The sequence below is a fragment of the Pristis pectinata genome, chromosome 3, assembly GCF_009764475.1.
Source record: "Pristis pectinata isolate sPriPec2 chromosome 3, sPriPec2.1.pri, whole genome shotgun sequence".
Taxonomy (NCBI): domain Eukaryota; kingdom Metazoa; phylum Chordata; class Chondrichthyes; order Rhinopristiformes; family Pristidae; genus Pristis; species Pristis pectinata.
This window is the reverse complement of record NC_067407.1, coordinates 69,996,455-70,013,496: the sequence shown is the minus strand read 5'-3', so window position 1 is coordinate 70,013,496 and position 17,042 is coordinate 69,996,455. Positions and strand designations below refer to the sequence as shown.

Sequence of the window (17,042 nt, the reverse complement as noted above, 5' to 3'; positions counted from 1 at the left end):
ATGTGCCAGGCTGAGGTGTGGCCAGATATGCTGAAGGGACAGGCATTCTAGCCCATCCAAATAAGGTGATGTGAAGGTGGGAGGAATTCATATTTCAGACACTGCTGATAAGGTCACATCTTGATGAGTTGGTTGTTTCCCTCTGTCTTCAATGCTCAGAGTTCTTTACTACTATTATCTCCATGAAGTATGATGTGCAATATAGATTAAAGACTGGTATGGCATAATGTGTAAGTAATTCAATGAACATGTCATTTGACTAACTTATTCCTCTGGGAAATAATTTTCCTTTACAAGACACTTTGTTGCAAGTGTTTCATTACTTTCTCAATTGTGCTTGTATGGTTTTATACTCGGTAAAACAATTAGTAATTCATTTACTCTTAAGTATGATCAGTTTGGAATTTGCAAATTCTCCACTTTTTGAACTCCTTATCTTCAGTGCAAGCAGTACTTCTCTTAATCATGACTCAAACCTCTACTGCTCAATGTATCATTCTGAATCCTTTCTCTTTCTATTTTGGCAGAAAAGTTGGAAGATATGCTCTGCCTGCCATTGTGGGGTAAGTGCTGTTTTTGTTAAAATGGACAGATAGCCATTTTTGGAAGTTATTTTACTACATGTTGAGCTGTATCTGAACTTACTTGGATCTCAGTGATGGATTTTGGCTTCGTTTATCATACATTGAAAGGACTTTCTCGTTGAATTTAAGAATGCACATGTTTTTTTTAAAAGATGTTTTAAAACTAAACCTGTGAATCCTGTTCAGTGTTCCATTAGTTGTACCTATACTGACCTTACCACTTCGTAGTGTTCTTTTCTGTAGACCTTAAGGCATGTTGAAGAAAGGTGCAAATAATTCTTTGCAATTTTTATAGAACTGTATATTATAGATGACAACACATGTCCATTACTATTATAGGCCATAGGACACAGTACAGCACAAGAACAGGCCCTTCAGTCCATGATGTCTGTGCTGAGCATAATGCTAAAATTAAATACTCCCTTCTAACTACACATCATCCATATCCCTCCATCCTCTGCATATTCATGTGTCTACGTAAAAGCCTCTTGAACACCACTAGCGCATTGCTTCCACTACCACCCTGACAGTGCCTGCATTCCAGGCACCCACCACTGTAAAAAGACTTGCCCTGCAGATCACCTTTAAACTTTCTCCCTCTCATCTTAAAGCTATGCCCTCTCATATTTGAGAGTTCAACCCCAGGAAATAGGGCAGGTGGCCAGAATCCATCTCTACCTCTCATAATTCTATAAACCTCAGGTTTCCCCTTGGCCTATGACACTCCAGAGAAAACAATGGAAGTTTGTCCAATCTGTCCTTAAAGCACATACCTTCTAATCCAGGCAGCATCATGGTAAACCTCATCTGCACCCTCTCCAAAGCCTTCCTGTAATGGGGCAACCAGAAATGCATGCAGTACTCTAAGTGTGGTTTAACCAAAGTTTTATACAACTGCAACATGACTTCCTGGCTCTCGTACCCTAAGAGATGATGCCATATGCTGCCTTTATACTCTACTTGTGTTGCCACTTTGAGAGATGTAGACTTGGACCCAAGATCCCTCTGTACATCAGTGCTGTTAAGGATCCTGCCATTAATTGTGTACTTTCACTTACATTGACCTCTCAAAGTGCAACACCTCACACTTGCCTGGAGTGAACTCCATCCGTCATTTCTCCACCCATAACTTTAACTGATCTATATCCTGCTGTATTCTTTGATTACTTTTTTCTCTGTCACAACTTCAATTTTTGTGTCATCTGCAAATTTACTAACCAACCCTTCTACATTTTCATCCAGCCAGAATGACACCCTTCCACCACTACCCTCTGTCTTCTATGGACAAGCCAATTCTGAATCCAGACTACCAATCACCATGGATCCCATGCATCTTAATCTTCCTGATTAACTTGCCAAGAGGAACCTTATCAAGCACCCTTACTAATGTAGACAACATCCACTGTCATACCCTCATCATTCACCTTGGTCACCTCCTGAAAAAGCTCAGTCATTTGTATGGACCGTTATCATCTACAATATACAATTCTTTACTAATTTTTTTTAATAACTATGATGCATAAAAGTATCAAACTGAGCAATTTGAAGAGTTGTGGTATGTTTTTCAGCCAAATTCCTTTGAGTTGGTTATTTTTGAAATGACAAGTCTGCAGTGTAGCATGGAAGGAATGTTTCTGATGAAGGGTCCAGACCTGAAACTCTTCTTGCACAGATGTTGCCTGACCAGCAATTCTGTTTTTTTTATTTCAGATTTCCAGCATCTGCAGTTTACTTTTTGATTTAAATATATTTTAAAATCTATTCTAGAACAATCAGAAGGGAATGACTTTGGGCATTGAACCCTAAGATTGTTCTGTTTCTGTAGAGCAAAACAGTCGTCGTTCATTTTGTTAAGACTGATTTTAGCCAATTTAGCCTTTTTCAAATTTTGGACTGGTTGTACAGCCAGGCAAAGCTTGTTCCTTTTCCGGGTGACAGACATTCTGGTTATTTTTTTTTTATTTGCTCAACAGCAAATGAAACAATATGACAAACATCTTACAACAAAAGCCTCTTTTAGCAAATGGATACTGAGATATACAACATAAGAAAAAGAACCAGTCAGTATCAGGGAGTTACTGAGCCTTTGGCTTTTGTCATTTTATATAAAAATGATGCTTCTTCCTTGCTATTGTATATCATTTGAGATGCTTGATCAGATTGGATATGGGCGAAACGCAGTCAAGTGGGACTAGCTTAGATGGGCATCTTGGTTGGCATGGACGAATTAGGTTGAAGGGCCTGTTTCCATGCTGTATTACCCTATGACTATTAACTATCTTTTACTTCAGCTGCAAACCAAAAAGCTGGATTCATGCATTGTGGCTGTTCATTCAGTGGGACTGCTTTGAAATGTAGCATTACCCATAGAACACTACAACACAAAACAGGCCATTCAGCCCTTCTAGTTTGTGCCGAAACATTTTTCCGCTAGTCCCATTTATCTGCACCCAGTCCATAACCCTCCAGACCTCTCCCATCCATGTATCTATCCAATTTATTCTTAAAACTTGAGAGTGAGCCCACATTTACTACATCAGATGGCAGCCCATTCCACACTTCCACCACTCTGAGTGAAGATGTTCTCCTAGACCTTTCCCCTTTCACCCTAAAGCCATGTCATCTCATACTTATCTCTCCTAATCTAGGTGGAAAGAGCTTACTTGCATTAACTGTCTACACCCCTCAATTTTGTAAACCTCTATCAAATCTCCCCTCATTCTTCTGCACTCCAAGGAGTAGAGTCCTAACCTGTTCAATCTTTCCCTGTAACTCAACTCCTGAAGACCCAACAACATTCTAGTAAATCTCCTCTGCACTCTTTCAATCTTACAAATATCCTTCCTATAGTTAGGTGACCAGAACGGCACACAATACTCCAAATTTGGCCTCAATGTCTTACACAACCTCACCATAACATCCCAACTCCTATACTCAATTCTTTGATTTATGAATGCCAGGATGCCAAAAGCCTTCTTTACAACCATGTCTACCTGTGACGCTACTTTCAGGGAATTATGTATCTGAACTCCCAGATCCCTTTGTTCCTCTGCACTCCTCAGTGCCCTACCATTTACTGTGTATGTCCTACCTGATTTGTCCTTCCAAAATGCAACACCTCACACTTGTCTGCATTAAATTCCATCTGCCATTTTCTAGCCCATTCTTCCAGTTGGTTCAGATCCCTCTGCAAGCTTTGAAAGCCTTCCTCACTGTCCACTACGTCTCCAATCTTAGTGTCATCAGCAATCTTGCTGATCCAATTTACCACATCTAGATCATTGATATAGACAACAAACAACAATGGCCCCAGCACAGATCCCTGAGGCACACCACTAGTCACAGGCCTCCAGTCTGAGAAACAATCATCCACTACCACTCTGTCTTCTCCCACACAGCCAATTTTGAATCCAGTTTACAGCCTTTCCATGGATACCTAGTGTCTGAACCTTCTGAACTAACCTCCCATGTGGGACCTTGTCAAAGGCCATGTAGACAACATCCAGCCTTTCCTTCATCTACTTTCTTGGTAACCTCCGAGAAACTCCACAAGATTCATTAAACACTATCTACCACGCACAAAGCCATGCTGACTATCCTTAATCAGCCCTTGGTTGTCCAAATACTTGTATATCCAATCTCTCAGAACACCTTCCAATAATTTACCCATTACTGATGTCAGGCTCACTGGCCTATAATTACCTGGTTTACTTTTAGATCCTTTTTTAAACAACAGAACATGAGTCCTCTGGCACCACACCCGTGGCTGAGGACATTTTAAATATATCTGCCAGGGCCCCTGCAATTTCTACACTAGTCTCTTTCAATGTCCGAGGAAATATCTTATCAGTCCTGGGGATTTATAAGGCAGCAAGCACCTCCTCTGTAATTTCTATATATTCCATGACACTACTGCTTGTTTCCCTTCCTTCCATATACACTATGCCAGTTTCCTGATGCAAAAAACTGTTTAAGATCTCCCCCATCTCCTGAGGCTCCACACATAGATGACCACTCTGATCTTCTAGGGGACCAATTTTGTCCCTTACTATCCTTTTACTCAATATATTGTAGAAACCCTTCGGGTTTACCTTCACATTATCTGCCAAAGCAATCTCATCTTTTTGCCTTCCTGATTTCCTTCTTTATTTTCTTTCTATACTCTTCAAGTACCTCATTTGTTCCTAGTTGCCTATACCTGCTATACACCTCTTTCTTAACCAGATCGCCAATATCCCTTGAAAACCAAGGTTCCCTATGCTTGTTAACTTTGCCTTTAATCCTGGCAGGAACATGCAAACTCTGCACTCAAAATTTCGCCTTTGAAGGCCTTCCACTTACTGAACACATCCTTGCCAGGAAACAACTTATCCCAATCCACTCTTCCTAGATCCTTTCTCATTTCCACAAAATTGGCCTCTCTCCAATTTTGAACCTCAACGAGGACCAGACCTGTCCTTATCCATAATTAACTTGAAACTAATGACATTATGGTCACTGGACCCAAAATGCTCACCTACACATACTTCTGTCACCTGACCTGTCTGGTTCCCTAATAGGAGATCAAGTATTGCATTCTCTCTCATTGGTACCTCTATATATTGATTTAGAAAACTTTCCTGAACACATTTGACAAATTCCAAGCCATCCAGCCCTTTCACAGTGTGGGAGTCCCAGTCAATATGTGGAAAGTTAAAATCCCCTACTATTACAACTTTCTGTTTCTTACATCAGTCTGCTATCTCACTACAGATTTGCTCCTCCAATTCTCTGACTATTGGGCAGTCTATAATACAACCCTATTAGTGTGGCTACACCTTTCCTATTCCTCAACTCCCCCCATATGGCTTCTGTAGACGAGCCCTCCAGGATGTCCTGTCTATGCACAACTGTGATATTTTCCCTGACCAGTAATGCCACTCCCTCCCCCTTTCATCCCTCTCCCTCTATCACATCTGAAGCAATGGAACCCTGGAACATTAAGCTGCCAGTCCTGCCCCTCCTGCATCCAAGTCTCACTAATAGCAATAATATCATAATCCCACATGTCAATCCACACCCTAAGCTCATCTGCCTTACCTACAATACTTCTTGCATTGAAATAGATGCACCTGAGAACATTTCTATCATGTACAAACCTTTGATTTCTGTCTATGCATGCAGTCCTCATATGACCCCTCCCCCTGCAAAACTAGTTTAAACCCCCTAGAGCAGCACTAGCAAACCTACCCACAAGTATGTTAGTCCCCCTCCAGTTCAGGTGCAAACAGTCCCATCAGAACAGGTCCCACCTTCCCTGGAAGGAAGCCCAATTGTCCAAAAACATGAAGCCCTCCCTCCTGCACCATGTATTTAGCTGCATGATCCTCCTATTTCTAGCCTCACTAGCTCATGGCACAGATAGCAATCCTGAGATTGCAACTTTGGAGGTCCTGTCCTTCAACTTTGCACCTAATTATCTAAACTCTTTGTAGGACCCTCCTCCCTATCAACGTCATTGGTCCCTACATGGACCACGACATCTGACTGCTCACCCTCCCTCCTGAGAATACCAAGAACTCAGAGATATCACAGACCCTGGCACCAGGGAGGCAACAGACCATTCGGGATTCTCGATCTCTCCCAGAGATCCTCCTATCTGTCTCCCTAACTATCAAATCCCCTATCACTACTGCTCTTTTCCCTCCTTCCTTTCTGAGCTGGACACTCACCGGACCTGAAGGGCAACTGCTGCTCCAACGGCTCCCGGGCTGCTTCTGTAAAAAGAAAGGTGCAAGAAACACACAAGTTTTTTAAATACACTCACCGGACCTGAAAGGGACTTTCTGCTTCAATGGTCAACGGCTCCCAAAGATCATTGGATCACAGTGTATTTATTTTCAACATTTGGTACCTTTCTGTTTCCGAGCTTATGTAGGCAAAGGAAACGCGAATATTAGAAACAATTTGGTTTATTTGACTTGAAGTTTGTTTGTGGTTAGTTGGAGTGAATTAAATTGTCTTGTCTCCTTTAGCGGATGCATGTTTCTTACCTATGAAATTCTGGCATTAGGAGAAAATATGACCCTTGACACACAGGCTGTAGAACGAGAGAAGTTGAAATCCTACATTTACGTACAGATTGCTCCAATGGAACAGCAAGGGTTGCAGGGTGAGACCTTTTAAGTTCACTCTTTTTGTGAAAGATTGTCAAAATTTGTGTATGGATTAACCCTGTAAATATTGATGTACTGCCAGGAACACCAGCCTCCCTTCCCTCAAAGCCTACCTTTTAAAAATAGTGTTGCCTTTCCAATGAAATGTTTCATCATTGCAGAATGAACTCGATCAGGTGGTAAGTTGGGTGGAGCAATGACAGATGGATAATAAGTACAAAGTGATACATTTTGGGGGTTCTGATAGGGGTAGGACATTCACCATAAATGGTAGTGCTCTATGGAGTATTGAGGAACAGAAGGCCCTTGGTGTACCAGTCCATGAATCCCCCAAGGTTGGAGCTGAGGCAGACAAGGTGGTGAAGAAGGCAGGCAGGATACAGGCCTTCACTGGCCAGGGCACAGAATACAAGTGCATGGAGGTCACGGTACAACAGTTTGAAACTATCATTTAGCCACTACTGGAGCTCTGTGTGCAATTCTAGTTGATGCGCTATAGGAAGGATGTGATCCTAGAGGAGATTTACCAGAATATTGCCTGGGATGGAATGTTTCAGTCAAGAGGAAAGACTGGATAGGCTGGGTTTGTTTTCATTAGTGCAGAGGAGGCCAAGGGGTATACTTAATTTATGAGTGGTAGGGTAGCTAGTGAGAAAGTTTTCCCTATAACAGGAACATCTAAAACTACAGGGCATTAGTTTAAGGTGAGGAGTAGGAGGGCTAGAGCAGATCTGAGGAAAACTTTTTTCACCCTGAGGATAGTTGGGATCTGGAACACACTACCTGAGAAGGTGATGGAGGCAGGGACTCTCCCAACATTTAAACAGTACAATAGGCAACTATGCTCACAACATTTAAGAAGTATCTAGATGATCACTTGAATCACCAGGGCATAGAAGGCTACCGACCAAGTGTCGATAAATGGGATTTCAGACTGAAACATCAACAACTCCATTCCCCCCACAGATGCTGCTGAACCCGCTGAGTTCCTCCAGCAGATTGTTTGTTGCATCTGCAGCCTCTTGTGTCTTATGAGCTGTCTTCTTTTTTCCTTAACTGTTGCCTTCCCTCTACCAAAGTTGCAGTAACATGGACCTGCAGAGCCATTCGTGTGTTAATTATAGGACCCCTGTGCACTGAACCAGTACTGGAGGTGTCTGTAGTCATTGCATTGAGATGGCTGTAAGGGAGGAAACATGCTGCCCACCCCCCCCCCCCCCCCCCCCCCCCCCCCCATTTTATTGACAAGGTTCTCCTTACTGGACATGGAGGGAAGTAAAAATGCATTTTCTGTGCTGGGTCCCAAAGCAGAGGTAAAGTGTAAGTGGCAGGAGGGAGTCACTGAGATCACTTCCAACAGTAAATCTCTTAGGACCAGAGTGTTGTGCAGGAAGAAGCGCCAAGACCTAATTTTTTTTTTGATTAGTGTTTTGACCCCTAACTCTAGCTGTGAAATGCAGCCTTGCAGCATGCACAATCCACAAGAACAGAACTCTTGCAGCTCCCAACTTGCAGTTGTTGTTCACACAGGCATCTATTGCCCTATGATAGCCAGAGCTTCACATCTCGTGTGAAACACTCAGACACGTCAAATGAACTACAGCAATCAAAACAGAGGATGCTTGGTATACTCAGTAGGTCAGGCAGTATCTGTAGAGAGAGGAAAACAGTCAATGTTTTGTCTATATAACTTTTCTTTAAAATAAATTGTTCTTGGAATGTGGTTATTGCAGAAATAGGCTGGGATTTATTCCCTAAATTTATCTGTGGCCCTTATAGAATTGCTCCAGCTCTCTAGCTTAAAGGCGACCTTACAAAAAAGATAGGAAATTCCAAGGTTTTGGCCTGGTAACAATGGAAGAGCAGAGATGTGTGAAAGACTGGGAGGGTAATTTGGAGTGGATGTGTCTTATGATGTTTCCAGCCCCTTTTACAATTTTCACCATTGGGCCTCCTTTTGTAAAAATCAGTAAATGTGTTCTGCTGACGGTCAGTTTTGTTGTATTTCAGAAATTACAAGAAAGGTTCGAAAGGAACTGCACAGGGCAGTTAAAAGACTGGTACAAGCTACAGCTTATATTTTTTCCTTATCACTGGATGGTCAGTAAGTCTGAATACTTTTGTTTTTAGGATGATGTTTCAGCATTAGAAATTTTCCTTTTAAAATACAAGTTGTTGCAGTGAATACAAGGTAGCTGTAGTTAGATGTGATGTTACATACTTTAATGTGACACGTAGGTGCAGCATTTTGAATATAGATGTGTTATGTTGCACAGTGGAATTATGTTGGTGCATTACCTTGGTGTTGTGATATGACGCAGTGCACTGGAGCATCCAGATGTTGGTGTTGCGCATTGGAGTAGTCCGGCATTGATGTTGTCTGCAGCAAGATTGCACCACCTCCCCACACCCCACCCCGCCAGTTTCAGCTTTCCAAAGAGGCTGTTTCCTGTTTCCACTGGTCCACACTCCCACCTCCGCCAACTATTCGGGTGTTGTCTGTGTGGATTCTGATGGTGTAGAAGGAAATAACTCGAGCTGCAAAATACAGCCTTGCACCATGCACAATCCACAAGAACAGAACTCTTGCACCTCTCCACTAGCAGTTGTTGTTCACGCAGGCAGCTTTTGCCCTATGATAGCCAGAGCTTCATAGCTCATGTTAAGTACTCAGACACATCAAATGAACTACAGCAATCAAAACAGAGGATGCTTGGTATACTCAATAGGTAGAACATTTGGTGAAAAGGAAATAAAAGAGAATAGAGAGCTACACTGATAGAATAGAGAAGAAAATATGAGAGGAAGCAGTGACTGTTCAAAAAAAAGCATGAGAAATGGAACATACAGAAACCAGCAAAGAATGACCAAACATTAACAAAACAGAAGCAAGCAAGTATTTAGAAAAATTACAAGGGTTTCTACTTGAAGGAAGAGAATAGTTTCTATGGGTTCCTTAAAGGCAGGTGTAATTATAAAGAATAAGGAAATGATTGGTCATCTTGTGTCTCTTATGTTGGTCTTCATAGTAGAAGACGTAACATACTAGAATTGGTGGGAATCTAAGGGTTTATTGAGTGTGAGGAACTGAATATTAATAAAGAGAGAATACTGGAGAAAGGAAGGGGACTAAAAGCTTTCAAATCCCTGTACCATTTACTATACACTGAAATTCTTAGAGCTATCTGTAGAAGTAGAGGATGCAACTAGCAAAATAGATAAGGGGAAACCAGTACTGTCATACAGCTGGACTTTGAAAGATATTTGATGTTACAACTTGAAAGGTTATTATACAAAATAAAGGCTCTGAGGATTGGGGTAACATATTAACATAAATTGATCAGACAGCTGAATACAAGTGAAAAGGTCATTTCCAGTTTGGTAGGTTATTAATGCTGCGATGGGTCCTTGACTATTTATATCGTGTAACATCCAATTTTGCGGCAGATGGGGATATGAGCTGAGGAGGATGGAGAGTCTTCAATGGGATTATGGACAAATTCAATGAGTGGGGAAGATGGGAAGAATACAAACAGTGAGAAATGAATTAATGTTGGTATACAGAGGATCTTGGTGTCATGAGATACAGAAAGTTAACGTGCAGGTACAGCAAGGCAAAATGGTAAGTTGGCCTTTAGTTGTATGAGCCTTGCTAAAGTAGGTTGTTTCACACCTGGAGAGCCCTACGCAACAGGGAATATGCTTCAAATTGTATTTAATTTGCTGGTAAGCATTTTTGAGACATACTAAGATCAAGAAAGGAATTGTATAAATCCATTCTTTTGCACGAAGGTGATGATCAGCATTGTCCGTTGCTGATGATACAGTGTGAGTTGAATCCTTCTCTCCTTTGTTAAGAAGGAAAGGATGGAATGTACATAGGGCAGGGGTGAAATTATATAAGCAGCATTTTGAAAACGTTAATGCACACTAATGTGAATCGTGCTTTTAGGTTTTATTTTAAATGACCATTTAAATGACCCCAAACAACAGAGATAAATTTAGAATATTGAAATTCCTAGATAGTGATGATCGAAATAAGTTAACTTCTATCAATCTGATATTGATACCCTAATAATAGCAATCAATTTCTCTCAGCTTGGAATTAAACACCAACTTTGGAGTTTGGAAACCATAGGGTCAAAGTTTCATCTTTCCCCTCAAGCCTGCTCTACTTCCCATTTCTTATCACAAAATATTCATTCTGTATCATAAAGTCATGCTTTAAGAAACATTCAGATTAGAAGTTATCCTGTAGGTGGTGAAATCATCCTGTACCTGTAGTTTAATTTGCCTTTAATTTTTTAGATCAAGTGAGTGAATTTTCCTCAGTGTTTTGTTCCTACATTTGGAGATGTTTTCCTTGCATGCTCTGCACAAACATTGTTTTATTTCCTTTGTAAAGTGGCATTCTCAAATGAGTAATTGACAGTTTTGAGTTGAGCTTCACTCTGCCATTCCTGTGGGGTGAGTGGACCCACTGTTAATTTGTTTTGAGTCACTTTTTTTTCTGTAATTGTTTTCCTTAATACAAAAATTGCAATGAGTTCCATATTTGTATTGTAAAGTATATATGACACCATCCTTAAGTTGGCACAGTTCTTGTGTTTTACAGAGAACTACATGAAACTAGATGTGGAAGACCATGAGTCTGATTTGTGGCTTCTTTTAAAACGGACACAATCGACAAAGAAAGCAGTGCGAGTGCAAGCTGTTCAGGAACTGGCAAAGAAACATCACTGGCATGGTAGAACATTGGGCAGATGTCCATAATTACTGATCAGTGGATAAAAATAAAACCAGAGTTTAACAATGTCATCTTTAATTTAAATGTCTTAAAAAGGTTTCATGCTTGTGTTTCTTACTTTAAAACAGTTCAGCCAGGTCTTCCACGGCTCGGGAAACCTGGCAGCTAAAGGGAGGGGCAAGGACTGTTATATGAAAGTACTGCTTCCACTCAGCAGTTCTTGCCTCGCTCTTATTCCTAGAGTCACCGAGGGTTCATTTGTAGAAGCTGGGTTGTTCATAAACCAGACAGAGTTAATGGAGGTAATCCAATTTGAGGAGTTTTGCAGCAGTAGCTAGGGTTAGTGGAGCCAGTAAGCAAAGGATGCAGATTGTGGTTAATTGGTTAAAAGTCCTAGGGAGAGAGAATTTTTTTACCCCCTCACATTGAAATGTTATAATTGGCAGTTTGCCTGAAAGAGTAGTGCAAGCAGGATATATCCTGAACAGGCGAATTTTCAGAACCTAATTACCCGAATGCCCTCTAATGCTGTTTGATTCTGGATGGCAGGTGATTTCTTGCACAGTAAACTCATGTGATTTGCTCTCCTTTGTAAGTGATCACCAGTTAACTGTAAAAGTTCAGTCTGGGGTGTGTAGTGAAATGTCAACACTCCAAGTATTACTTTTAACTTTAAGTGTAAATTTTCTTTATTTGCAGATTACCAATATCGAACTGTGGCCCAGGCATGTGATCAGAAAGCTTGCATAGGGCTAGCCAGATCTAAAGACATTGATCTACGCTTCTTTTTATGCCCTCCTTTACCGAAAGCAATTGAGGTTGGTAAATCACTTAACATTCTTTTCCTTGTTTTTAAAATACATTATATGTTAATGTTTGTTGAGTTGCAGTACCATTTGAGAATTATCGGCCAAAAGGACTCCGTAGCGGAGGCAGTGACAGTCCCGTACCATATCTGGATTAGTGACAGTTCCAGCAAAGCTGCTTTAGATCAACACCACTATTGTGGTATAAATGCATCTGAAAATTATTGTTGTAAAAGATTTTTCCAAGTTGGATGGTACTGTTTACAAGCTTTACTGAATTAGGATGCTGATGCTTCCAGACAGGTGATAATTAGCACATGACAGTTAATAGATTTATTATTATATTCAGTCAGGTCTGGTGATTTTTTATGGAATGAGCTCTTAATGTCAATATCTACTTCTGAAGATCTTGCTTTTGGATTGCTGTAAAACTGTCTGCTATAATTGATGTTCCTCAGCAAGTAGAAGATTAAGAGATACCAGTTCAGTGCGTTCATTAATGTTTGCTTTTCTGAAGGATTTGTATGAAATAATCACAGATACAAACTAAATTTGGGAAGAAAGTCTACTATTCTACTGTATAAAAACACAAAGTAGTGGAAGCACTCAGCAAGTCAGACAGCATCCGTGGAAAGCATAACAGTTAACATACCAGATTTGAGATGCTTCGTCAGAACTGGGAAAGCCATACCATTGTTCTCGCTGTTACATGCTCCCTCTCTTGTCTAAAGTTGAAGCGACCATGGTTTCGACACCATCTACCTGGCCCTACACTCATCTCTGGAGCATCTAGACAGTAAAGACACCTACATTAGACTATTGAACCATAGAACAATACAGCACAATACAGGCCCTTCGGCCCACCATGTTGTGCCGACCTTCAAACCACTCCTAAGACAATCTAACCCCTTCCTCCCACATATCTCTCTAACTTAAATTCCTCCATATGCTTATCCAACTATCTCTTGAACTTGTCCAATGTATCAGCCTCCACCACCACCTCAGGCAGTGCGTTCCATGCACCAACCACTCTCTGGGTGAAAAACCTCCCTCTGACATCTTCCTTAAACTTCCCACCCATTACCTTAAAGCCATGTCCTCTTATTTTGAGCATTGGTGCCCTGGGAAAGAGGCGCTGGCTGTCCACTCTATCTATTCCTCTCAATATCTTCCCTCATCCTCCTTCTCTCCAATGAGAACAGCCCTAGCTCCTTTAGTCTTTCCCCATAATCCATACTCTCTAATCCAGGCAGCATCCTGGTAAATCTCCTCTGCACCCTTTCCAACGCCTCCACATCCTTCCTTAGTGAGGCGACCAGAACTGGACACAGTACTCTAAGTGTGGCCTAACCAGAGTTGCGTAAAGCTGCATCATCTCTTCGCGGCTCTTAAACTCAATCTCCCGATTTATGAAAGCTAACATCCCATAAGCTTTCTTAACTACCCTATCTACCTGTGAGGCGACTTTCAGTGATTTGTGGATATAAACCCCCAGATCCCTCTGCTCCTCCACACTGCCCAGAATCCTGCCATTTACCTTGTACTCCGCCTTGGAGTTTGTCCTTCCAAAGTGTACTACCTCACACTTCCCTGGATTGAACTCCATCTGCCACTTGTCAGCCCAGCTCTGCATCCTATCAATATCCCTCTGCAAGCTTCGACAGTCCTCCACACTATCCACAACACCACCAATCTTTGTGTCATCTGCAAACTTGCTAACCCAGCCTTCCACCCCCTCATCTAAGTCGTTAATAAATATCATAAAAAGTAGAGGTCCCAGAACTGATCCCTGCGGGACACCACTAGTCACAGCCCTCCAATCCGAATGCACTCCCTCCACCACAACCCTCTGCTTTCTATAGGCAAGCCAATTCTGAATCCACACGGCCAAGCCTCCCTGGATCCCTTGGCCTCTGACATTCTGAAGAAGCCTACCATGCGGAACCTTGTCAAACGCCTTACTAAAATCCACGTAGACCACATCCACTGTACTACCCTCATCAATCTTCCTGGTCACTTCCTCAAAGAACCCTATCAGGCTTGTGAGACAAGATCTTCCCTTCACAAAGCCATGCTGGCTGTCCCTAATTAGTCCATGATTCTCTAAATGCTCATAGATCCTATCTCTTAGAATCCTTTCTAACAGCTTACCCACCACAGATGTAAGGCTCACCGGCCTGTAATTCCCTGGACTATGCCTACTACCTTTTTTGAATAAGGGGACAACATTCGCCACCCTCCAATCCTCCGTTACTATCCCTGTGGACAATGAGGACTCAAAGATCCTAACCAACGGTTCAGCAATCTCCTCCCTCGCCTCACGAAGCAGCCTGGGGAATATTCCGTCAGGCCCTGGGGACTTATCTGTCCTAATATTTTCTAACAACTCCATCACATCCTCTCTCTTGATATCTACATACTCTAGAACATTACCCTCACCAACACTGTCCTCAGCATCATCAAGATGCCTCTCTTTGGTGAATACTGAAGAGAAGTATTCATTGAGAACCTCACCCACTTCCACAGCTTCCAGGCACATCCTCCCACCTTTGTCTTTAATCGGACCTACCTTTACCCTAGCCATCCTTCTGCTCTTTACCTACGAGAAAAAAGCTTTGGGATTCCCCTTAACCCGACTCACCAAAGCCTTTTCATGTCCCTTTCTCGCTTTCCTCAGCCCTTTCTTAAGTTCCTTCCTTGCTACCCTATATTCCTCACGAGCCCTGTCTGATCCTTGCTGCTTACACCTTATGTATGCTGCCTTCTTCTTCCTAACTATTTGTTCCATCTCTCTCATGCCCATGGTTCCTTCACCCTACCATTCCTTCTCTGCCTCACTGGGACAAATTTATCCCTAACATCCTGCAAAAGATCCCTGAACATCGACCACATCTCCATAGTACATTTCCTTTCAAAAATGTCATCCCAATTTACACTCTCAAGTTCTCACCTTATAGCCTCATAATTCGCCTTTCCCCAATTAAATATCTTCCCGTCCTCTTTGTTCCTATCCCTGTCCATGACAATTCTAAAGGTTGTGGAGCATTGTTCACTGTCCCCCAACTGCTCACCCACTGATAGATCTGTCACCTGTCCCGGTTCATTACCTAAAACTAGATCTAATATGGCATTCCCTCTAGTCGGCCTGTCAACATACTGTGTCAGGATTCCGTCCTGGACACACTTAACAAACTGCGCCCCGTCTAAACCCTTGGCACTAAGTAGGTGCCAATCAATATTTGGAAAGTTGAAGTCTCCCATTATAATAACACTGTTATTTTCGCATCTTTTGAAAAACTGCCTCCCAATCTGCTCCTCAGTATCCCTACTGCTACCGGGGGGCCTGTAGAATACTCCCAGGAGGGTAACTGCCCCTTTCTTGTTCCTAACTTCCACCCATATTGACTCAAGAGAGGATCCTTCTACATTATCTACCCTTTCTGCAGCTGTAACAGTATCCCTGACCAATATCGCCACCCTTCCTCCTCTTCTTCTCCCACACCTCCCTATCCCTTTTAAAACACTGAAAACCAGGAATATTCAATATCCATTCCTGCCCTGATGTCAGCCATGTCTCTGTGATAGCCACAATATCATAGTCCCATGTACTTATCCAAACTCTCAGTTCATCTCCCTTATTCCTGATGCTTCTCGCATTTAAGTAAATGCACTTTTAGCCCATCCACCTTACTACTTTTATAGCCTGTACTCTGCTTCTTCCTCAAATCCTCTCTACCTGTCAGATCTGACCTTTCCCCATCCCCTTCTTCCTCTGACCTACTCCTCCGGTTCCTTTCCCCCTCGCAATCTAGTTTAAACCCTCCTGAATCACCCTAGCAAACCTGGCTGCAAGGATATTGGCCCCCCTCAGGTTCAGGTGTAACCCGACCTCTCTAAATTATAGTGCTTTCAGCACTATAATTCCAAGCAAACTCGTCTCCAAACTCCTAGACCTGGGACTCAACACCTCCCTTTGCAACTGGATCCTTGACTTCTTGACCAACAGACTGCAATCAGTAAGGATAAGCAGCAACACCTCTGCCACACTTATCCTCAACGCTGTGCCTCATAAGGCTGTGCCCTCACCCCCCTACTCTACTCCCTATACACACAACTGCGTGGCCAGATTCTGCTGTAACTCCATTTACAAGTTTGCAGATGACACCACTGTAGTGGGCCAAATCTCAAATGACGATGAGTCAGAGTACAAGAAGGAGATAGGGAGCCTAGTGACATGGTGTCATGACAACAACCTTTCATTCAATGTCAGCAAAACAAAAAAGCTGGTTATTGACTTCAGGAAGAGGGTTGGTGCACACATTTCCTGCTTGCATCAACGGTGCTGAGTCGAGAAGATTGAAAGCTTCAAGAACACCACCAATAGACTGTCCTGGTCCAACCACATAGACACCATGGCCAAGGAAGTGCACCAGCATCCCTACTTCCTCAGGAAGTTAAAGAAATGTGGTATGTCCCCTTTGACCCTCACTAATTTTTATAGATGCATTATAGAAAGCATACTTCTTTCTTCTTCAATCTTTTTATTAAATTTCAAATTAATACACATAACAATAGTAATTATACACGTGGTGTGAAGAGATCGGGATTACAATAATAACAGTTGACATATACAAACACAGGGAGTAAAATATATAATCTGAACCTCCCAATCTCTTACTAAATGAACATGGTACAAAAGAACTTGAAAAGAAATTTGATTATATGAAAAGAGAACCCCAAAATTAAAAAA

The 17,042-nt window shown here is 42.0% G+C and overlaps 1 protein-coding gene across 1 annotated transcript in view; it reads left to right on the top strand.

Moving 5' to 3' along the window:
• The first annotated feature begins 530 nt into the window (after positions 1–530).
• serac1 (serine active site containing 1) overlaps positions 531–17,042 on the top strand; it is a 51,839-nt gene continuing 35,327 nt past the window's right edge. The window contains exons 1-5 of the mRNA XM_052011966.1: positions 531–563; positions 6,599–6,735; positions 8,750–8,839; positions 11,355–11,486; positions 12,186–12,304. Of these exons, the coding sequence (XP_051867926.1) occupies positions 6,606–6,735; positions 8,750–8,839; positions 11,355–11,486; positions 12,186–12,304 (471 nt within the window). The 5' untranslated portion in view covers positions 531–563; positions 6,599–6,605. The remainder of the gene's footprint in view (positions 564–6,598; positions 6,736–8,749; positions 8,840–11,354; positions 11,487–12,185; positions 12,305–17,042) is intronic.